The sequence below is a fragment of the Mustelus asterias genome, unplaced genomic scaffold (genome assembly GCF_964213995.1).
Source record: "Mustelus asterias unplaced genomic scaffold, sMusAst1.hap1.1 HAP1_SCAFFOLD_965, whole genome shotgun sequence".
NCBI lineage: Eukaryota > Metazoa > Chordata > Chondrichthyes > Carcharhiniformes > Triakidae > Mustelus > Mustelus asterias.
In genome coordinates this window covers 112,693-137,505 of record NW_027590911.1, presented here as the reverse complement: position 1 = coordinate 137,505, position 24,813 = coordinate 112,693, and the positions used below count along the sequence as shown (strand labels likewise).

Sequence of the window (24,813 nt, the reverse complement as noted above, 5' to 3'; positions counted from 1 at the left end):
CAGCGCATTCCAGGCCCCCACCACCCTCTGTGTAAAATACATCCTTCTGATATCCGTGTTAAACCTCCCCCCCCGCTCACCTTGAACCTATGACCCCTCGTGAACGTCTATATATATAGCAGACCTACTCCCAGAGAGGGAGATTTCACTCAATATAGATAGATAACTTCAATGTCTACTACCCCACTCTCAGAGAGAGAGACTTCACTCTATATAGATAGATAAACACAATGTCTACAATCCCACTCCCAGAGAGAGGGAGACTTAACTCAATGTCGACAATGCTACTCACAATTTAAAACTCTCTCTGATTTTCATATCTCTGGAATTCTCACCAATACTTATTGTCTATTTTCCATTGCAGAATATTGCTCAGTACGATGAAGACTTTGTTGCTGATTCTAGGCTACCTGAGTAAGTAATATTCATTCTCAATGATGTATGCCCGTTGATCCATTTTGTGGGGTTGTCACAATATCTTTCTTGTTGTATTTAAAACTACTGTCCCCCTCAAGTAGCCAGACAAAGTCGCAGAGTGGTTTCAATCTCTCCTTTTTGTTCCACAGTATCTCATTCTAGAATTGACTCTCAACTGCCCCCAAAACTCAGGATGGGCATTAAACCCTGGCCAGCCAGTGATGTCCATATGCCACGAAAACATTTTTAAAAATGAAATAGCCTTTCCTATTAATTTTATCAAAAACTTTAGAGTTTCCTGCTGCAGTGAGAAAAAAAATGTCCTTTTGGATGGCACGGTGACACAGTGATTAGCCCTGCTGCCTCACAGCACCAGGAACCTGGGTTCGATTCCCAGCTTAGGTCACTGTCTGTGTGCAGTTTGCACATTCTCCCCATGCCTGTCTGGGTCTCCTCTGGGTGTTCCGGTTTCCTCCCACAGTCCAAAGACGTGTGGGGTTCGGTTGATTGGCCATGCTAAACTGACCCTAGTGTCAGGGGGATTAGCAGGGTGAATATGTGGGGTTGTGGGAATAGGACCCGGATGAGATTGTGGTCACTGCAGGCTCAATGGGCAAAATGACCTCCTTCTGCACTGTAGGGATTCTATGATCTATTCCATGAATTTTCCTTTTTGTGATGCCAGTTGTGTCAGGAATAAATCTTCCGATCTGACAAGGGGTTCTAACCCAAGATCAATCCAACACAGGGTTTGTCATGATCATTTCAACTATCCCAAATTTTAATCAACGATTACAATTTTAAAAATCTTGTTCTCACATAAGTGAATTTATATCCGGTTTTAAATTCCCAGATGTTTCTCAAAATATCCTGGAATCATGCTTGTGGCCATTGAAACGGGTGGCACGGTGGCACAGTGGGTTAGCACTGCTGTCGCCCAGCGCCAGGGACCTGGGTTCAATTTCCGGCTCGGGTCACTGTCTGTGTGGAGTCTGCACGTTCTCCCCGTGTCTGCGTGGGTTTCCTCCGGGTGCTCCGGTTTCCTCCCACAGTCCAAAGATGTGCAGGTTAGATTGATTAGCCATGCTAAATTGACCCTAGTGTCGGGGGGAATTGGCAGGGTGGATATGTGGAGTTGCGGGAGTGGGGCTTGGGTGGGATTGTGGTCGGTGCAGATTCGATGAGCCGAATGGCCTCCTTCTGTACTGTAGGGATTCTATGAAACATGAATTCAGGTTCATAACCTATGAAAATAAACTTAATCAATTACACTTCCTTTTTTAAAAATCTGACTTAAATCACAAAATATGGTCACAAAATTATACGGAAAACATTAAAGCTTGAAACATATAACCCATCCAGGAAGAGAAGGTGTTACAGGCTAATAGGCTGGAGGAAGTAGATGTTCAGAGGGAGGATGTATTAGCAGTTTTGAATAAACTGAAGGTCGATAAGTCCCCTGGGCCTGATGAAATATATCCTAGGATTCTTTGGGAGGCAAGGGAAGAGATTGCAGAGCCTTTGGCTTTGATCTTTGGGTCCTCACTGTCCACGGGGATGGTGCCAGAGGACTGGAGAGTGGCGAGTGTTGTTCCTCTGTTTAAGAAAGGGAATAGAAATGACCCTGGTAATTATAGGCCGGTTAGTCTTACTTCGGTGGTTGGTAAGTTGGTGGAAAAGGTCCTGAGGGATGGGATTTACGACCATTTAGAAAGATGCGGATTAATCCGGGATAGTCAGCACGGATTCATGAAGGGAAGTCATGCCTCACAAATTTGATAGAATTTTTTGAGGAGGTAACTAAGTGTGTTGATGAAGGTAGGAGCTGTTGATGTCATATACATGGATTTTAGTAAGGCGTTTGATAAGGTGTGGGATAAAGGGAAAGTTGGCCGATTGGATAGGTAACTGGCTATCTGATCGAAGACAGAGGGTGGTGGTGGATGGAAAATTTTCGGACTGGAGGCAGGTTGCTAGCGGAGTGCCATAGGGATCAGTGCTTGGTCCTCTGCTATTTGTCATTTTTATTAATGACCCAGAGGAGGGGCTGAAGGGTGGATCAGTAAATTTGCTGATGACACCAAGATTGGTGGTGTTGTGGATGAGATGGAGGGCTGTTGTAGACTGCAAAGAGACATAGATAGGATGCAGAGCTGGGCTGAAAAATGGCAGATGGAGTTTAACCCTGATAAATGTGAGGTGATTCATTTTGGTAGGACAAATTTAAATGTGGATAACAGGGTCAAAGGTAGAGTTCTGAAGACTGTGGAGGAACAGAGAGATCTTGGGTCCATATCCACAGACCTCTGAAGGTTGCCACTCAAGTGGATAGAGCTGTGAAGAAGGCCTATAGTGTGTTAGCTTTTATTAACAGGGGGTTGGAGTTTAAGAGCCGTGGGGTTATGCTGCAACTGTACAGGACCTTGGTGAGACCACATTTGGAATATTGTGTGCAGTTCTGGTCACCTCACTATAAGAAGGATGTGGAAGCGCTGGAAAGAGTGCAGAGGAGATTTACCAGGATGCTGCCTGGTTTGGAGGGTAGGTATTATGAGGAAAGTTTGAGGGAGCTAGGGCTGTTCTCTCTGGAGCGGAGGAGGTTGAGGGGAGACTTTATAGAGGTTTATAAAATGATGAAGGGGATAGATGGAGTGAATGTTCAAAGACTATTTCCTCGGGTGGATGGAGCTATTACAAGGGGGCATAACTATAGGGTTCATGGTGGGAGATATAGGAAGGATGTCCGAGGTAGGTTCTTTACGCAGAGAGTGGTTGGGGTGTGGAATGGACTGCCTGCAGTGATAGTGGAGTCAGACACTTTAGGAACATTTCAGCGGTTATTGGATAGGCACATGGAGCACACCAGGATGATGGGGAGTGGGATAGCTTGATCTTGGTTTCAGATAAAGCTCGGCACAATATTGTGGACCGAAGGGCCTGTTCTGTGCTGTACTGTTCTATACACAAGCAGAGAAACTTAGCACACACTTTTAAGCAACAATGAATTACAGAAGCATTCTTGTGGTTCTGTTTTTAACCTTCTAAATTCTTGTAATTAAAAACCCATAATGTTATCTCCCTCGATGGAAAAACCTTGAGTTCAAAACCAAAGTTATCAAATTTACAAATGTCCAGGTAAACCAACCAGAAGTCATAGTGTCATAGAGTCAAAGAGGTTTACAGCATGGAAACAGGCCATTCGGCCCAACCTGTCCATGCCGCCTTTTTTTTAAACCCCTAAGCTAATCCCAATTGCCCACATTTGGCCCATATCCCTCTATACCCATCGTACCCATGTAACTATCTAAATGCTTTTTAAAAGATAAAATTGTACCCGCCTCTACTACTACCTCTGGCAGCTTGTTCCAGACACTCACCACCCTCTGTGTGAAAAAACTGCCCCTCTGGACACTTTTGTATCTCTCCCCTCTCACCTTAAACCTATGCCCTCTAGTTTTAGACTCCCCTACCTTTGGGAAAAGATATTGACTATCTACCTTATCTGTGCCCCTCATTATTTTATAGACCTCTATAAGGTCACCCCTCAGCCTCCTACGCTCCAGAGAAAAAAGTCACAGTCTATCCAGCCTCTCCTTATAACTCAATCCATCAAGTCCCGATAGCATCCTAGTAAATCTTTTCTGCACTCTTACTTTTCCTTACTTTTATAACTGTAATTCAAGTTTCCAACTCACCCTTGCTCTGGACAGATATTGGTTACATTTTTCTGCAGCTGTGGCGACCTGCACTGCATTAGGAATCTTGATTTAAGAGAGAGCTTGTCTTTCTCAGATTTTTTTTAAAAAAGCTCCCAGCATTTTTATGGCTTCTCCTCCCTCGTCAGTAATAAATTCCAGTTCTGCCTTTTCAGCCGTCTCCTTGTTGACATTCACCTTCTTGGATTTTGCCGTGGCCCATGGTCTTGTTAACCATTCAGCCCTCACGGTTCTTTTGACAAAATCCCTAGGGTGTCCCCCTTTTCTTTCACCATTTCACTCCCTTTGTCTGGTCCAGTTTACTTTGGCTTCAGATTTCACTCTTTATATTGACTACAATTGGTTAACAACAGCATCCAGCTGTTAATATAGAACATACTCACCGGACCAAGATGTTGTCACAGTTTTTTCTGGCCAGAGCAAGCCCCATTCCATTGCCAATCTGTTATGTTTTTCTTGTGATATTTAAAACTATAATTTCCCCTTAGGTAGCCAGACAAAGTCACGGAGTGGTTTCAAGATGATCTATTGAGAAACTCCAGTGCTTTAGGACTCTGAATAAGTCTCTCAGACCAGTCAGGGTGCAGAATTCAGAAATACACAAGCAATTATAGTTTCAAATTCAATGACAAATAATGAGCAAATACCAATAAAAGTACAGGAGCTATCTCTATCCACTTGCAGTTATTGATTAAGGTTACATCATGCATACGTAAGAGTGTAGTGTCCAATTAAAACTTGTGCATGTTATATCATCAAGAAATGATAGCTATATCTCTGGCCAATGGTCTATAAACCTTCTTTTCCATTGTTCCTTGTTCTAATGGGCAAACATGAGCTGAAGCTGCACATCAATTCAATGGTTCATGACTCTTATCTGGGTCTGCTTTAATTAAGACCTGTGCTTTTCACATAGCTTCCCCTCTGTGACTGAGATACAGCTTACAGCTTGTGTGATTTTTAAACTTGTGAGATTATTAACCCTTTCACTCCACATAAGTAGTTGTGTTATTTTGTTATCTTCCCGAAAAACCTGCAGATGTGTCACCTTAGAGATGTGACAAAGGAATCAGATATGTAAGAGAGAAAAGGGTGTTTGGAAAGTTTTAATTTTGAATTTGAGGATGATCAAGAGAGTTTACACAGTCATCTAAGTCAGAGAGTTTGCCCGGGGAGCTGACTGAGGTGCTAACTTTGGAAATTCTTCCTTCTGAACAAACTGCTGCTTTTTATTCTTTTTCTTTTCATTTCAGTAGCTCTTTTATCTTTAAACCATAAGATTATAACTCAACATTTGTTTCCCCAGTTAGTTAGCTATTTGACTTATCAAATCAACAAGTAACGTGAGACAGACATGTGTTGTCCATGACTACATGTGGGAATGTGTGGAAAACATCAGAATCACGGACAGCCAGAAAAAGCAACTTGTGCTCAGAGTTGCTGAGCTGGAGTCTGAGTTGCAAACATTGCGAAGGGGAAGAGTTCTCTGGACACTCTGTTCCAGGAATCAGAAGCTAACAGTGGGTCCATGGTCAGGAAAAGGACGATGTGGCTGCAGGTCAGAAAGGGACGAGGAATGAGCACATAGTGATGGAGGAGCCTCAGCCCCTGACTCTGTCCATTGGGTACAAGCTGCTTGTTACCTGTGTGGATGAGAAGCAGGGTGGGCAAGTAGAATGACCCTGGCATCAAGGTGAAGGATGCCATTTCCAGTGAACGGAGAGTAAGAAGCTTCATGATAGGAGACAGTATGGTCAGGGGCGTAGATACCGGACTTTGCAGCCAAAATCCTGAGTCTGTCCAGGGCTGGGGTTCAAGACTTCGTATAGAAACATAGAAGCAGCAGTAGACCATTCGGCCCTTTGAGCCTGCTCCCCCATTCTTTTTGATCATGGCGGATGTCGAAATCTTGACTTCTGAGTTTGACTTCAACACAAACACACATTAACACAAGATACTTAACCGACAGATTGTCTTTAGTTTACTTGCTAGCAAGGGCAGGGGGTTTGACGCAATGGGTCAAAAAAACCAGTCCCCCAAGAAAATCATCCTGGTTTATACAATTCTACAGCTCACAATCAGCTGGACACAATCCAATCAAAAGTGTTACAAATGACATACATTATGTATTGATCCAATAGAATGAAATACTGAACAACCCTGATCTATGTGACCATGATACCTCTTGGGATACCCCAATATATCATCTCTAAGCCTTGGTGAACTATCCTTTAGTCACTTAGTCAGACATCATGTCTCTATTTTGATAGCAGCCTCTCAAAGCATCTTCACTAAAACAGTCTCACATGGGCATCCTTCACTTGATAAAAGGGGCCTTAGTATTTTATGGCCTTGTCAGAGAAGTTAACTGAATCTCTGTTTTAATTAGAAACTGTGAAGGCCGCTTCATTAAAACTCACTCGTGCATCAGTTGTTTCTGATAAGTTGTCTGGTGAGGCAATTAAGTGCCCTTTATGGCCTTGTGATTCCAACAGTTGAGTGCTTTAAAGGAATGTATTTAACTCCTATTTAGTATCATAGGGCACTCTGTAACTGTTCACAAGTTAAACAACCTTTGTTTAACTTCTAAAAATGTATAGAAGATATATTTATAAGTGTGGACTAATTAAAGGTATTGCATGTACCTTTAAAACTACAAAGTATTTAAAACACCTAATTACATAAGAACATAAGAACTAGGAGCAGGAGTAGGCCATCTGGCCCCTCGAGTGTCCTCCGCCATTCAATAAGATCATGGCTGATCTTTTTGTGGACTCAGCTCCACTTACCCGCCCGCTCACCTTTACTGTTTTTCTGTAATTCCTTTACTGTTCAAAAAATTATTTATAGAATCATAGAAACCCTACAGTACAGAAAAAGGCCATTCGGCCCATCGAGTCTGCAGCGAACCATAATCCCACACAGGACCTACCCCCATATCCCTACATATTTACCCACTAATCCCTCTGGCCTATGCATCCCAGGACACTTAGGGCAATTTTTAGCATGGCCAATCAACCTAACCCGCACATCTTTGGACTGTGGGAGGAACCCGGAGGAAACCCACGCAGACACAAGGGGAATGTGCAAACTCCACACAGACAGTGACCCAAGCCGGGAATAGAACTCAGGTCCCTGGACCTGTGAAGCAGCAGTGCTAACCACTGTGCTACCCTGCCGCCCATCCTTGCTTTAAAAACATCCTTGCCTTATCCTTCCCTATCCTTGCCTTAAAAACATTCAATGAGGTAGCCTCAACTGCTTCACTGGGCAGGGAATTCCACAGATTCACAACCCTTTGTGTGAAGGAGTTCCTCCTCAACTCAGTCCTAAATCTGCTCCCCCTTATTTTGAAGCTATGCCCCTAGTTCTAGTTTCACCCACCAGTGGAAACAACTTCCCTGCTTCTATCTTATCTATTCCCTTCATAATCTTATATGTTTCTATAAGGTCTCCCCTCATTCTTCTGAATTCCAGTGAGTATAGCCCCAGTCTACAAAGAACAAAGAAAATTACAGCACAGGAAATGGCCCTTCAGCCCTCCAAGCCTGCACCAACCATGCTGCCAGACTTAACTAAAACCCCCTACCCCCTATTCCCATCCTATTCATGTATTTGTCTCTCTATTCCATTCTATTCATGTATTTGTCCAGATGCCCCTTAAAAGTCACTACTGTATCCGCTTCCACTACCTCCCCCTGCAATGAGTTCCAGGCACCCACCACCCTCTGTGTAAAAAATATGCCTCGTACATCTCCTTTCAACCCTGTCCTTTGCACCTTAAATCTGTGCTCCCTAGTAATTGACTCTTCCACCCTGGGAAAAAGCTTCTGACTATCCACTCTGTCCAAGCCTCTCATAATCTTGTAGACTTCTATCAGTCACCCCTCAACCTCCGTCGTTCCATTGAGAACAAACCAAGTTTCTCCAACCTCTCCTCATAGCTAATGCCCTCCATACCAGACAACATCCTGGTATATCTTTTCTGCACCCTCTCCAAAGCCTCCACATCCTTCTGGTAGTGTGGCGACCAGAATTGAACACTATATTCTAAGTGCGGCCTAACTAAGGTTCTATAAAGCTGCAACATGACTTGCCAATTTTTAAACTCAATGCCCTGGCCAATGAAGGCAAGCATGCCGTATGCCTTCTTGACTAACTTCTCCACCTGCATTGCCACTGTCAGTGACCTGTGTACCTGTACATCCAGATCTCTTTGCCTATCAATACTCTTAAGGGTTCTGCCATTTACTATATATTTCCTATCTGTATTAGGCCTTCCAAAATGCATTGCCTCACATTTGTCCGGATTAAACTCCATCTGCCATCTCTCCGCTCAAGTCTCCAACCGATCTATATCCTGTTGTATCCTCTGATGGTCCTCATCGCTATTCGCAAATCCACCAATCCTTGTGTCGTCCACAAACTTACGAATCAAACCAGTTACATTTTCCTCCAAATCATTTGTATATATTACAAACAGCAAAGGTCTCAGTACTGATCCCTGAGCAACGACACTTGTCACAGCCCTCCATTCAGAAATGCACCCTTTCCACTTCTACCCTCTGTCTTCTTTGACCAAGCCAGTTTTGTATCCATCTTGCCAGCTCACCTCTGATCCCATGCGATTTCACCTTCTGCACCAGTCTGCCATGAGGGACTTTGTCAAAGGCCTTCCTGAAGTCCATGTAGACAACATCCATTGCCCTACCCTCATCAATCATCTTTGTCACTCATCTACTCCCTTTTCCCCAGGGTGGAAGAGTCAATTACTAGGGGGCATAGGTTTAAGGTGTGAGGGGCAAGGTTTAAAGGAGATGTACAAGGCAGATCTTTTACACAGGGAGTAGTGGGTGCCTAGAACTCATTGCCGGGGAGGTAGTGGAAGCGGATACGGCAGTGACTTTTAAGGGGCGTCTTGACAAGTACATGAATAGATGGGTTTAGAGGGATATGGTCCCCGGAAGGGTTTTAGTTCAGTCAGGCAGCATGGTCGGTGAAGGCTTGGAGGGCCGAAGGGCCTTCCTGTGCTGTAATTTTCTTTGTTCTTTGTACTCAGTCTCTCTTCATAAGCCAACCCTCTCAACTCCGGAATCAACCTAGTGAATCTCCTCTGCATCCCCTCCAGTGCTAGTATAGCCTTTCTCAAGTAAGGAGACCAAAACTGTACACAGTACTCCAGGTGTGGCCTCACCAGCACCTTAGAAAAACCTACAAAAGGTTCAGGGAACTAGGTACTGTTAGAAATCTAGATGAGTATACGACTAGTAGGAAGGAACTTAAGAGGGAAATTAGAAGAGCAAGAAGGGGTCATGAGAAGGCCTTGGCAGACAGGATAAAGGAAAACCCCAAGGCATTCTACAAGTATGTTAGGAGCAAGAAGATAAGATGGGAAAGATTTATGAACATCTGGAGAGGAATAGTGTGATCAGAAATAGCCAGCATGGCTTTGTCCGAGGCAGATCATGCCTTACGAGCCTAATTGAATTTTTTAAAGATGTAACTAGACACATAGATGAGGGAAGAGCAGTAGATGTAGTTTATATGGATTTCAGCAAGACGTTTGATAAGGTGCCCCATGCAAGGCTTATGCAGAAAGTGAATGGGCATGGGATACAAGGGGACATTGCCTTGTGGATTCAGAACTGTCTTGCCCACAGAAGGCAAAGAGTGGTTGTAGATGGGTCTTTTTCAGCATGGAGGTCAGTCACCAGTGGAGTGCACCAGGGATCTGTTCTGGGACCCTTGCTCTTTGTGATTTTTATAAGTGACCTGGATGAGGAAGTGGAAGGATGGGTTGGCAAGTTTGCTGATGACACGAAGGTTGGTGGGGTTGTGAATAGTGTAGAGGGATGTCAGCAGTTGCAACGAGACATAGATAAGATGCAAGACTGAGCGGAGAAGTGGCAGATGGACTTCAACCCAGATAAGTGTGTGGTGGTTCATTTTGGCAGGTCGAATAGGGTGAAAGAATATAATATTAAGGGTAAGACACTTGGCAGTGTGGAAGATCAGAAGGATCTTGGGGTCCGGGTTCATAGGACGCTCAAAGCAGCGTCGCAGGTAGAGGCTGTGGTTAAGAAGGCGTATGGAATACTGGTCTTCATCAATAGAGGAATTGTGTTTAGAAATCGGGAGATAATGCTGCAGCTGTATAGGACCCTGGTCAGACCCCACCTGGAGTACTGTGCCCAGTTCTGGTCGCCTCATCACAGAAAGGATGTGGAAGCAATAGGAAGGGTGCAGAGGAGATTTACAAGGATATTGCCTGGATTAGGTGGCATGCCTTATGAGGATAGGTTGAGAGAGCTAGATCTTTTCTCCTTGGAGAAGCGAAGGATGACAGGTGACTTGATAGAGGTGTATAAGATGTTGAGAGGTATTGATAGAGTGGATTCTCAGAGGCCTTTACCCAGGGCTGATATGGTTGCCACAAGAGATCACAGGTTTAAGGTGCTGGTGAATAGGTACAAAGGAGATGTTAGGGGTAAGTTTTTCACTCAGAGGGTGGTGGGTGCGTGGAATCGGCTGCCGGTAGTGGTGGTGGAGGCGAATTCGATGGGGTTTTTTAAGAGACGTTTGGATAGGTTCATGGACGTTCGTAACATAGAGGGTTATAGGTAAGCCTAGTAGGTAGGGACATGTTCGGCGCAACTTGTGGGCCGAAGGGCCTGTTTGTGCTGTATCTTTTCTATGTTCTGTGTTATACAGCTGCAACATAACCTCACTGTTTTTAAACTCCATCCCTCGAGCAAGAACAAAGAACAAAGAACAAAGAACAATACAGCACAGGAACAGGCCCTTCGGCCCTCCAAGCCCGCGCCGCTCCCTGGTCCAAACTAGACCATTCTTTTGTATCCCTCCATCCCCACTCCGTTCATATGGCTGTCTAGATAAGTCTTAAACGTTCCCAGTGTGTCCGCCTCCACCACCTTGCCTGGCAGCGCATTCCAGGCCCCCACCACCCTCTGTGTAAAATATGTCTGTCTGATATCTGTGTTAAACCTCCCCCCCTTCACCTTGAACCTATGACCCCTCGTGAACGTCACCACCGACCTGGGGAAAAGCTTCCCACCGTTCACCCTATCTATGCCTTTCATAATTTTATACACCTCTATTAAGTCTCCCCTCATCCTCCGTCTTTCCAGGGAGAACAACCCCAGTTTACCCAATCTCTCCTCGTAACTAAGCCCCTCCATACCAGGCAACATCCTGGTAAACCTCCTCTGTACTCTCTCCAAAGCCTCCACGTCCTTCTGGTAGTGTGGCGACCAGAACTGGACGCAGTATTCCAGATGCGGCCAAACCAACGTTCTATACATCTGCAACATCAGACCCCAACTTTTATACTCTATGCCCCGTCCTATAAAGGCAAGCATGCCATATGCCTTCTTCACCACCTTCTCCACCTGTGTGACGTCACTTTCAAGGATCTGTGCAATGAAGGACAAAGTTCCATTTGCCTTCTTAGTTAGCTGCTGCACCTGCAAACCAACTCCTTGTGATTTTTGCACAAGGACACCCAGGTCCCTCTGCACAGCAGCATGCTGCAATTTGTTATCATTTAAATAATAGTTCATTTTGCTGTTATTCCTACCAAAATGGATGACCTCACATTTACCAACATTGTACTCCATCTGCCAGACCCTCGCCCACTCACTTAGACTATCTCTATCCCTTTGCAGACTTTCAGCGCCCTCTGCACACTTTGCTCTGCCACTCATCTTAGTGTCATCTGCGAATTTTGACAGACCACACTTGGTCCCCAATTCCAAATCATCTATGTAAGTCGTAAACAATTGCGGTCCCAACACTGATCCCTGAGGCACACCACTAGTCACTGATCGCCAACCAGAAAAACACTCATTGAGCCTCACTCTTTGCTTTCTGTTAGTTAACCAATTCTCTATCCATGCTAATACATTACACGTAACACCGTGCACCTTTATCTTGTGCAGCAGTCTTTGGTACGGCACCTTGTCAAATGCCTTCTGGAAATTCAGATACACCACATCCGCAAGTTCCCCATTGTCCACTGCACATGTAATGTTCTCAAGGAATTCCACCAAATTAGTCAAACATGACCTTCCCTTCATGAACCCATGCTACGTCTTACCAATGGGACAATTTATATCCAGATGTCTCGCTATTTCTTCCTTGATGAAAGATTCAAGCATTTTCCCTGCTACAGAAGTTAAGCTAACTGGCCTATAGTTACCCGCCTTTTGTCAACCTCCTTTTTTAAACAGTGGCGCCACATTTGCTGTTTTAAAATCTGTGGGGACCACTCCAGAGTCCAGCAAATTTTGGTAAATTACCACTCGTGCATTTGGTATTTCCTTGCCATCTCTTTTAATACACTGGGATGCATTCCAGCAGGGCCAGGAGACTTGTTAGTAATTACAATTACGAACAAACTTGCTCCCCATTGATTTAAAGTGAATCTACATCTAAGTTGATTAAACAAAAACCCTCACACTGCCTGGCAATCGCCCTTTATTTTATATCATTCTACACTGATCATCAAATTCAATATCCTGATCCCCTTCTTCCCCCCACATCCCTTGATCTCTTTAGCCCCAAGAGCTATATCTAGTTTCTTCTTCAAATCAGACAACGGTTTGGCCTCAACTACATTCTGTGGGAGTGAATTCCATACATTCACCACCCTCTGGGTGAAGAAATTTCTCCTCAACTCAGTTCTAAAAGGTTTCCCCCTTATCCTAAAATTATGACCCCTAGTTCTGGACTCCCCCACCATCAGGAACATTCTTTCTGAATCTACCCTGTCTGACCCTGTTAGAGTTTTATAAGTTTCTATGGGATCCCCTCACTCTTCTAAACACCAGTGCATAGAATCCTAACAGGCTTTGTCTCTCCTCATATGACAGACCTGCCATCCCAGGAATCATCCTGGTAAACCTTCGCTGCATTCCATAAATTATAGGAGCAGAATGAGGCCATTGAGCCCATCGAGCCTGTTCCGCCATTCAATCATAGCTGATATCTTTCTCAATCTCATTCTCCCGCCTTTTGCCTGTAACTTTTGATCCCCTTACCAATCAAGGACCTATGTATCTCAGCCTTCAATACACTCAATGAACTGGCCTCCATAGCCTTCTGTGGCAAAGAATTCCACACATTCACCACCGTCTGGCTGAAGAAATTCCTCCTCATCTCGGTTCTAAAGGGTTGTTCCTTTACTCTGAAGCTGTGCCCTTGGATCCTAGTATCTCCTACTAGTGGAAACATCTTCCCCACGTCCATTCTATCCAGGCCTTTCAGTATCCTGTAAGTTTTAATGAGATCCCCCCTCATCCTTCTGAACTCCATCGAGTACAGTTCCAGAGTTCTCAAGCATCAAGCTTTTCATTCCTGGGATCATTCTCGTGAAACTACCCTGGATTCTCTCCAAGGCCAGCACATCCTTCCTTAGGTGCGGGTCTCAAAATTGCTCACATAATTCCAAATGTGGTCTGACCGGAGCCTTATAAAACTTCAAGCCCCTGCTTTTGTGTTCTCGTCCTCTTAAAATGAATGTTAACATTGCATTTGCCTTCCTAACTACAAACTCAACCTGCAAGTTAGCATCAAGAGAACCCTGAGTTCCCTCTATAGCCAGGACATCCTTCCTCAGATAAGGAGACCAAAATTACGCACAATATTCCAGGTGTGGCCTCACCAATGTCCTATACAATTGCAGTAAAACATCTCTATTCCTACACTATACTTTTATGTTTCTCCCCATGGCCAGAGAGGAATCTGGAGTGGGAGGGGGAGGATCCAGTTATTGTGGTTTTTTTGGGAACCAAGGATACTTGGAGATTGGTTCTGTATGGAGGCATTTGTGCTCTGAAACGCTAGAAAGGTTGTTATCTGTTGATTGTTACCTGAACAACATGCCAATCTGGCACAGAGTGTGACAGATTTGTGCCTCAGGGTGGTGTGGGCATCAAGTGCCCAGGGGTAGGGAGCTGCACCTTTAGCATGGCTGGGGGCTACAGTCCTGCCAAAACCTACAACTGATGCATTAGTCTTTAAAAAAACAAGACACTGGGTGAGGCAGTGGAGGGAGGTGAGAGATTGGAGGGAGACGATGGATTAGAACATAGAACATAGAACATTACAGCGCAGTACAGGCCCTTCGGCCCTCGATGTTGCGCCGACCAGTGGAACCAATCTAAAGCCCCTCTAATCTACACTATTCCAATATCATCCATATGTTTATCCAATAACCATTTGAATGCTCTTAATGTTGATGAGTCCACTACTGCTGCAGGCAGGGCATTCCACGCCCTTACTACTCTCTGAGTAAAGAACCTACCTCGAATATCTGTCCTATATCTCTCACCCCTCAATTTAAAGCTATGTCCCCTCGTGTTAGCCATCACCATCCGAGGAAAAAGGCTCTCAATTTCCACCCTATCTAATCCTCTGATCATCTTGTATGCCTCTATTAAGTCACCTCTTAACCTTCTTCTCTCTAACGAAAACAACCTCAAGCCCCTCAGCCTTTCCTCATACGATTTTCCCACCATACCAGGCAACATCCTGGTAAATCTCCTCTGCACCCTTTCCAACACTTCCACATCTTTCCTATAATACGGCGACCAGAACTGTACACAATGCTCCAAATGCGGCCGCACCAGAGTTTTGTACAGTTGCAGCATGACCTCCTGGCTCCGAAACTCAATCCCTCTACCAATAAAAGCTAACACTCCGTATGCCTTCTTAACAACCTGGGTGCCAACTTTCAGGGATCTATGCACATGGACACCGAGATCTCTCTGTTCATCCACACCACCAAGTATCTTACCATTAGCCCAGTACTCTGTATTCCTGTTACTCCTTCCAAAGTGAATCACTTCACACTTTTCCGCATTAAACTCCATTTGCCACCTCTCAGCCCAGCTCTGCAGCTTACCTATGTCCCTCTGTAACCTGCCACTTCCCTCTGCACTGTCCACAACTCCACCGACTTTAGTGTCATCCGCAAATTTGCTAATCCATCCTTCCACGCCCTCATCCAGGTCATTAATAAAAATGACAAACAGCAGTGGCCCAAAACAGATCCTTGCGGTACACCACTAGTAACTGAACTCCAGGATGAATATTTCCCATCAACCACCACCCTCTGTTTTCTTACAGCAAGCCAATTCCTGATCCAAACCACTAAATCACCCTCAATCATTGGATTGGAAGGAGGCAAGTGAGTAGAGTGAGGCGAGGGGGTGGAGGGAGGTGAGTGGGTGGAGGAGGGCATGGGGATGGAGGGAGGTGAGTGGGGCAGCACAATAGCATAGTGGTTAGCACTGCTGCTTTACAGTGCCAGGGTCCCAGGTTCAATTCCGGCCTCGTGTCACTGTGCAGAGTCTGCACCTTCTCCCCGCTTTTGTGTGGGTTTTCTTCATTTTCCTCCCACAGATGCGCGGGTTCACTGGATTGGCCATGCTAAGTTGACCCCTAGTGTCAGGGGATTAACAGGGTAAATATGTGGGGTTATGGGAATAGGGCCTGGGTGGGATTGTGGTCAGTGCAGACTAGGTGGGTCAAATGGCCTCCTTCTGCACTGTAGGGATTCTATGATTCTACGATTCTATGGGTGGAGAAAGGTGAGGGATTGGAGGGAAGCGAGAGATTGGAGGAAGGTGAGGGAGTGGAGGAAGGGAAAATGCAGGATGTAGAGATTTGAGTAAAGGCGGGGTAAAGTGGGAGGGGCTGGGTTCAAGTGGCAGAGTGGGAGGGGCAGAGTGGGCGGGGCTGGGTTCAAGTGGCAGAGTGGGAGGGGCAGAGTGTGAGGAGCAGAGTGTGAGGGCAGAGTGTGAGGGGCCAAGTGTGAGGGGCAGAGTGTGAGGGGCAGAGTGTGAGGGGCAGAGTGTGAGGGGCAGAGTGTGAGGGGCAGAGTGGGAGAGGCAGAGTGGGAGAGGCTGGGTTCAAGGGCCAGAGTTCAAGAGGCAGAATTGAAGGGCAGAGTGGGAGGGGCAGAGTTGGGCACCGGAATTTTACCACCCCACCTGCCATGGAATCGAAGAGGACAATGGAAATGTCCGTTGACGTCGGGCAGGATTTTCCAGTCTCAGATTAAGCGAAGCCATAAAGTTACCCGCTGAGAGTTCAAAACTAAAACTGTCTCCGTGAATAATAATGAAAAGATCATTAGAAACCTCAATGTCGATTGTTCAAAAGATTCACAATAAGAAAATAATAATGGCACCAATTGAGAGAAATGGCTCTGATCTCCACAGGGAGAGTTCATTGGCTTGAGATGGGGCATCCGCCCCCCTCAGAGGGCTGAGCGCTCATTTCATTGGTCGGCAGCTCTCTAATCCCAGCAGCACCTGAAGCTGTGGGGCACAGAGCTGGAATTCTAAGTTGACCCCACACTGAATCCTGGGAGTCCAGGAGTAGGTAATGTGTCTCAGGGCTGGAAGAAGAACTGAAACCTGAGGGGTGGGCACAGGTGGTGGGGATGTTGCATGGTGGCAGAGTGGTTAGCACTGCTGCCTCACAGCGCCAGGGACCCGGGTTCAATTCCAGCCTCGGGTCACTGTATGTGTGGAGTTTGTACATTCTCCCCAGTGATCCATCTTCTTCCCATGGTCCAAAAATGTGCGAATTAGATGGATTGGCCATGCTAAATTGCCCCTTAGTGTCAGGGAGACTAGCAGGGTAAATACATGGGGTTATGGGGTTCGGGCCTGGGTGGGATGGTTGTCAATGCAGGCATGATGGACCGAATGGCCTCCTTCTGCACTGTAGGGATTCTATGATGTTGGAGGAGAAGCTGGTGGAGAGAACACCAACTGGGGACGGACCCTGTGAGGGTGTCACCTGATGTTGAAATAAGGTCCCCCACTTTTCTCACCCGAGGGCTGAACAAGCTGTCTCACCCCCTCCCCACTTCCCTCTTCCCCCCATGCATGACCTTGAACTCCACCCACCAGCCTGAACATTGCCACTGGCTGGGAAATGGTCCTTAAGTAATCATTGATTGGCCACTTAGGGAACTGAATAGGAGTGAGGGTGGGTGGAATGGCCTCGACTTTGCTTATCCCACTGTAAAATTGAGGAGAGATGGGGTGGACGACAGCCCAGTGGGAAGGACATTTGCGGAATTCTACAGGCAGTCACTCATCTCCTGGAAAGCCACCAACGGGGCAACATCCAATTCTGCCCCATGGTTCCATCGTGGCCAAGGTCAGGATATAAATATTCCAGAATACATCTGGAAAAGAAAGGTAGGATGGGAAAAGAGGAGTCAGAGTCTGAATAGGAATGGATAATGCAAGGGGATTAGTGTCAGTGTGTGCACAGCTGATTCATGTGTCTAGTGTGTGGCTGAATAGCGTGGAGATGTTTCCCATTTTTGTGTGCTACTTTGATTCTCATTCTCAGCCCAGACCATTGGCTAGTAGCAATGTGAAAGAGCGGGAGTCAAATGTATAAATCTCTCTGTGTCAGTACACAGCCTCTTCATTGGCAGATCCTCAGCTGTGTCTCCTCATGGTGACATATGGAAACAGCCCCAGGTTAAATCTTCAGAGGAACCCGAAGGAGCCTCAGGCCCCAGGACACGAGGTCACCGGCATATGGACACATCCTGATACTCATGAGCCAACCTCCCAGCTTTGGGTGGTTAGCTCCACTGCCTTGAGCATACTGTGGGAGAGTTGTAGGCTAAGGGAGTAAAACCGTGCCAACAAAACTCAGTAACAGTTTTAACAACACCAGGTTAAAGTCCAACAGGTTTATTTGGTAGCAAAAGCCACCAGCTTTCGGAGCGCTGCTGTTTCATCAGATGGAGTGGAAATCTGCTCTCAAACAGGGTTACTGTGTTTACCCCAGTCCAACGCCGGCATCTCCACATCAACAAAACTCAGTGGCAGACAGATATCTGAATGTATCATCCTTCCAGCAATGGCTGCAAGCAAGCTAATGCCACACACAGTTCATGGCATTCCGTTGGGCATAACCAGGATATTCAGGCAGCCCAGGCTTTTCAAAAATGTTGCCCAGTCTTGTGGGCTTTCCAGTTTTGCTGCAGAAGGCGGACATAACATTGGGACAGCGGCGATGAGTGATAAGGCCAACTCGATTGGCAGAGTGAATGGGTTCTTGTTGCAGGGCAATATCAGGGATCGTTTCTTTTATATTTTAATTTATGTGTCCGTTCATATTTTATTTAGTTTCAGTGTAATACATGCAGGGTACATAGAGCAAGCCCAGAGAGCCAGGCCTCACCAGAGGGAAGAAAAGGGTTAACACAGACAGCTGGAGGTCTGCTCCGCTGACAGATAATGATTAATATATGTTACCTACTCCTTACAATTGTAATGCGCAGAAGATCTTTCTGAGTTATCACGACAGTGGGAGAACCGGCATTGAGACAGCCAGGCTCCATACTGTCTAGGGAGATCATAGTCTTCTGGTAAACACGATCACCGAGCAGAGTGGGGGAGCAATTAACACATCATTGTAGATCGGTTGGGCAAACACAACACTTTGACATTATAATCGGGTAAACAGGAAGTGTCCAGAGAGATGATTAGCAGGGATGAACTGAACAATGTATTTGCATGATGAGATTAAATTATATGGAGAGCGTACAATGTACTTTTCTGTTACCAGGATGTTGCCCTGGTATGGAGGACATTAGCTATGAGGAGAGGTTGGAGAAACTTGGTTTGTTCTCACTGGAACGATGGAGGTTGAGGGGCAAACTGATAGAGGTCTACAAAATTATGAGGGGCATGGACAGAGTAGATAGTCAGAAGCTTTTTCCCAGGGTGAAAGAGTCATTTACTTGGGGGTATAGGTTTAAGCTGCGAGGGGCAAGGTTTAAAGGAGATGTATGAAGCAAGTTGTTTACACAGAGGGTGGTGGGTGCCTGGAAGTCACTGCCAGGGGAGGCAGTGGAAGCAGATACGATAGTGACTTTTAAGGGGCGTCTTGACAAATACATGTATCCAACTTGAGGAATTAGTACGATAATATAAAAATTTGCAACTCGGAAAAGTATAATAGCCTGTATGAATCTACAATGAGCAGAGGGAACTCGCAGCCGCCTGGGATTTCAGGCCCGAATTCATCTCTCCCTCATGCATGTGGAATAAAAACTTTTCTTGAAGTTCGACATGGTCTCCAAGGCTCCACTTGTTTTATTTCCCGGCTCAGGTCACTGTCTGTGTGGAGTTTGCACATTCTCCTCGTGTCTGCGTGGGTTTCCTCCGGGTGCTCCGGTTTCCTCCCACAGTCCAAAGATGTGCGGGTTAGGTTGATTGGCCAGGTTAAAAAAAATTGCCCCTTAGAATCCTAAGATGCGTAGGTTAGAGGGATTAGCGGGTAAAATATGTGGGGGTAGGGCCTGGGTGGGATTGTGGTCGGTGCAGACTCGATGGGCCGAATGGCCTCCTTCTGCACTGTAGGGTTTCTATGATTTCTATGATACAGTGCTATGGGCTGTCTCTGGTTGTGGGAGAGACCATCGTGCCCCAATGGTCAACCAGCACCTACCTCAGGTTAGGCAGTCACTGACTAGCAAGGCACAGTCTACCTGTTTCAATGGGCACTTAGAGCTTAGTCTCTGCTCAACAAATGGATGGAATTCCATTGCGCCAGGAAAAAAAAACAATTGAAAAAAAAAATGCCAACTCTTCGATAGGCAATGCAAACGTCAGGATCACAGGACTGATAGACAATTTGTAGCTTGCTAATCATTGCCCATAATGCAAACATGATGGACATGGAAATTGATAGGCTGAACATTGAGGTATCTTCCCTAGGAGAGACCCGGCTCAGCCAGAGTGGATCATGGAAAGGAAAACATGGGCGGAACGGTGGCACAATGGTTAGCACTGCTGCCTCACAGCTCCAGGGACCTGGGTTCGATTCCCGGCTTGGGTGAATGTCTGTTTGAAGCTTGCACATTCTCCCTGTGTCTGCTTGGGTTTCCTCCAGGTGCTCCGGTTTCCTCCCACAGTCCAAATATGTCCGGGTTAGGTTGATTGGCCATGCTAAATTGTCCTGCAGTGTCTCTGGATGTGTAGGTTCAAGGGATTGGCGGGGTAAATGTGTGGAGTTGTGAGGATAGATTCTGGGTGGGATTGCAGTGGGTGCAGACTCGATGGGCCGAAAGGCCTCCTTCTGCTCTGCAGGGTTTCTATGATTCCTAGGATTACACCTTCATCTGGCAGGGGAAGGGTTCAGAGAGAATATGTGAGCAAGGTGTAGGCTCCAATACAAGGAACTCAATAATAGATTCTCCCACAAATAGTTCAGAACGTGTTCTTGACATTCACCCTTTAACTCAAACATGAGGTCCTCCTGCCTCAGATGTTATGATCAAGGAGAGAGAAATGAGAATAGGCAGAGACTACTTCAGTTTTGCTGCTTTGTACAATTAACACGTTCTTTCAGAACAAACCATGTCACAAGTAGAGAACATTGTCACCAGCTGGATCTGATCATCACCAGATGTAACTGAGCATCATCTTATTACACACAGTGACGACAGTGTTGACTCTGCTCCAGGTCACTCCCTGGAAACGTTTTCAACCTGGGTGTGAAATTCAGTGGCGATTTCCAGGCTGAAAGAATAAATATTTTAAAATACAAAGTCTGATGTTTCACTGAGCTGGGAATTGCAGTGAAAACTGGTTTCAAAAAGGAGCAAAGTTTCCAGCTGACATTTCAAGGATTTGATATCAGAGAAATGGCTGAAATGGAGGATTTTAAATGTCTCCATGGAGACGAGCCAGTGTGTAACATTTCTGAAATTTTTTGTTAACAATAAACATCTTGCTGTTATTTAGCTGCAGTCTCCAAATCCTTCGACCCGTGTGTAAAACACAGAGTTCTGAACCAGCCATGGAGGAGCACAAACTGTGTGGGGAATCTGTGTTCTGATTCGGTTCAATGTGATCAGAGTCTTGTTCTTGGATGGTACAGATTCAAAAGGTAAGATCCAGGGGAAATCTCTGTTAAACCCGTCAATGAAACAGCAAAGAGACTGGGATCATCATTCAGAGCAAAGGGAATACTGGGAAAGGGAAGATGCGCATTCTACAGAGTGAAGCATGGGGAATATTGGGAGAGAGACACTGAGGTGTGACACAGGAAAGAACAAGGTATTGGAGCTGTTTGCAGGCTCCAAATCGGACAAATCTCCAGCTCCAGATGAATTGTGTCCCAAGCTGCTGTGGAAGGCGAGGAAGTAGATTGCAGGGGCTCAGACGACAGATAATGTGGTTCTGCTGTTTCAGAAGGGTTGTAGACATAAGACATCATAAACGACAGACCAGTGAGTTTCACATCAGTGGTAGGTAATCCATTGGAGGAAATTCTGAAGGACAGCATCTATTTCCACTTGGAGAGGTTAGGTCAGCATGGCTTTATCGGAGGGAGGTCATGCCTAACAAATTTCATTGATTTTTTTTAGGAGGTGACCAGTTTTGTGGAGTCAGAGTCATAGAAGTTTACAGCATGGAAACAGGCCCTTTGGCCCAACTTAACCATGCTGCCCTTTTTATAGAAATCATAGAAATCATAGAAACCCTACAGTGCAGAAGGAGGCCATTCGGCCCATCGAGTCTGCACCGACCACAATCCCACCCAGGCCCTATCCCCACATATTTACTTGCTAATCCCTCTAACCTACGCATCTCAGGACTCTAAGGGGCAATTTTGAACCTGGCCAATCAACCTAACCCGCACATCTTTGGACTGTGGGAGGAAACCGGAGCACCCAGAGGAAACCCACGCAGACACGAGGAGAATGTGCAAACTCCACACAGACAGTGACCCGAGCCGGGAATCGAACCTGGGACCCTGGAGCTGTGAAGCAGCAGTGCTAACCACTGTGCTACCGTGCCGCCCAAATTTTTGTAACCCCTAAGCTAGTCCCACTTTCCCACGTTTGGCCCATATCCCTATAGACCCATCTTATACATGTAACTGTCTAAACGCTTTTTAAAAGACAAAATTGTACCCGCCTCTACTACTACCGCATCTGGCAGCTTGTTCTAGATACTGACCACCCTCTGTGTGAAAGAATTGCCCCTCTGGACACTTCTGTATCTCTACCCTCTCCCTTAAACCTATGCCCTCTAGTTTTAGACTCCCCTACCTTTGGGAAAAAATATTGACGTTCAAGCTGATCTATGCCCCTCATTATTTTATTGACTTCTATAAGATCACCCCTAAGCCTCCAACACTCCAGAGAATTACAGCACAGGAACAAGCCCTTCGGCCCTCCAAACCTGCACCAACCATGCTGAACTAAAACCCCCTACCCTTCTTATCCCTCCATTCCCATCCTATTCATGTATTTGTCAAGACGCCCCTTAAAAGTCACGACCATATCTGCTTCCACTACCTGCCCCGGCAGCGAGTTCCAGGCACGCACCACCCTCTGTGTTAAAAACATGCCTCATACATCTCCTTTAAACTTTGCCCCTCGCACCTTAAACCTATACTCCCCAAGTAAATGACTCTTCCACCCTGGGAAAAAGCTTCTGACTATCTACTCTATCCATGACCCTCATAACCTTGTAGACTTCTATCAGGTCGCCCCTCAACCTCTATCGTTCCAGTGAGTACAAACCAAGTTTCTCCAACCTCTCCTCATAGCTAATATGCTCCATACTAGGCAACATCCTGGTAACTCTTTTCTGTACACTGTACGCTCTCCATATAATTTAATATTATATTTTTCTAACAGAGTGACCAGAACTGTACACAGTATTCCAAGTGTGAAAGCCTTTGAAAAGGTCTCACATAGGAGTCTTATAAAGAAGGCAAATGAACATGGGATACAGAGTAACTTAATGAGGATTAAAAATTGGCTTAGTTGTTGTAGACAGAGGGTGATGACAGAAGGTTACTTTTGTGACTGGAAGCCAGCGTCTAGTCACGTACCACAGAGATCTGTGCTGGGTCTGATATTATTTGTCATTTATATTAATGGCACCAATGACTATGTTGAGGGGCTGGATGAGTAAGTTTTCAGATGACACAAAGATTGGTCGGGTGTTAATTATATATATGAATGTGTTGGGTCCAGGAAGATATAGATGGGATAGTCAAATGGGCAGATCAGGGGCAGATGGAATTTAACCCTGAAAAGTATGAGTTTGGAAGGAGTAATTTGACAAGGAAGTATTCAATGAATGGCATGACACTAAGAACTCTCTGAGGAAAAAAGGGACCTTGGCATGTTTGTACATAGATCACCGAAGGAAGAAGCACAATTAGTAGGGTGGTGAAAAAGTCATATGAAACACTTGCCTTTATTATTGGAGGCAGAGATTACAAAAGCAGGGAGGTTATGTTGGAGTTGTATCGGACTTTGGTGAGGCCACAGCTAGAGTCCTGTGTGCAGTTCTCGTCACCACATTATCCATCCACTAGGATGCTGCCTGGGATAGAACTGTTAAGTTATGAAGAGAGGTTGGAGAGGCTTGGGTTGTTCTCACTGGAGCAGAGAAGGCTGAGGGGCGAGCTGATCGAAGTGTACAAGATTCTGAGAGACATGAACAGAGTGAATAGGGAGAAGCTGTTCCCCTTAGTTGAAGGGTCAGTCACACGGGCCCAAGTTCAAGGTGAGAGGCAGGAAACTTAGGATGGATGTGAGGGAAAATGATTTTACCCAGAGGGTGGTGATGGTGTGGAATGTGCTGCCTTGGTGGGTGGTAGAGTCAGGTTGCCTCACATCCTTTCAAAAGTACCTGGATGAGCACTTGGTATGCCATAACATTCAAGGCTACGGGCCAAGAGGTGGTAACCAGAATTAGGTATGAAGGTCAGGGGATTCTCACGTATCAATGCAGACTTGACGGGCTGAAGGGCCTCTTCTGCACTGTTTCATTTTTCGATTCTGTGACTGAGAGGAAAGTGACTTGCTGGGATGGGTGGCAATATGTTTAAACATGTTAAAATTCAGGGTGCAGTACGAGGCCATTCGATCCATTGTATCCATACTGGTTGAAAAAGCAGAGTGCCACCTTCTAGCTCTGTGAGGTTCACACCACTCGGTGTGTGGAAATACTCCTCCTCAGCGCCCCCCACTCAATGTTCCCACAATTATTCTCAATCTTTGCTCCCTGGACATTGACCTCTCTGCAAATGAAAACCGATTCTTCCTAATCCACTCAATCCAGATACCTCCTGATGTTATATGTCAGAATGAAATCTCCCCTCCTGAATAAAATGTTCCAACATCTCATAGAATCCCACAGTGTGGAAGAAGGCCATTTGGCCCATCGAGTCTGCACCAACCACAGTCACACTAGGCCACATCCCCACAACCCCATGCACTTATATTGGCTATTGCCCCTGGAGGAAACTGGAGCACCCGGAGGAAACCCACGCAGACATGGGGAGAATGTGCAAACTCCACACAGACAGTGACCCAAGCCGGGAATCGAACCCGGGTCCCTGGCACTGTGAGGCAGCAGTGCTAACCACTGTGCCACCGTGCCGGCCATCCTCATCAATTGTCTCTACCAGACTCTTTTGGTGATGTGGTGACCAGAACTGTACACTGTACTCTATTTGTGCTCTAACAATTGTTTTATACAATTAGAGAAACACCTCCTTCCTCTTCTAATCGTGTCCTTGATCAATAAAGAAAAATCTCTACAGCATCATCTTGAGCACCTTATTTTCCTGTCGCGCTATCATC

At 45.8% G+C, this 24,813-nt stretch overlaps 1 protein-coding gene across 1 annotated transcript in view; it reads left to right on the top strand.

Moving 5' to 3' along the window:
• Window positions 1-24,813, top strand: part of LOC144487672 (pancreatic secretory granule membrane major glycoprotein GP2-like) — a 53,261-nt gene that overhangs the window by 2,009 nt on the left and 26,439 nt on the right. Inside the window, exons 2-3 of the mRNA XM_078205754.1 lie at window positions 365-414; window positions 20,945-21,089. Of these exons, the coding sequence (XP_078061880.1) occupies window positions 381-414; window positions 20,945-21,089 (179 nt within the window). The 5' untranslated portion in view covers window positions 365-380. The remainder of the gene's footprint in view (window positions 1-364; window positions 415-20,944; window positions 21,090-24,813) is intronic.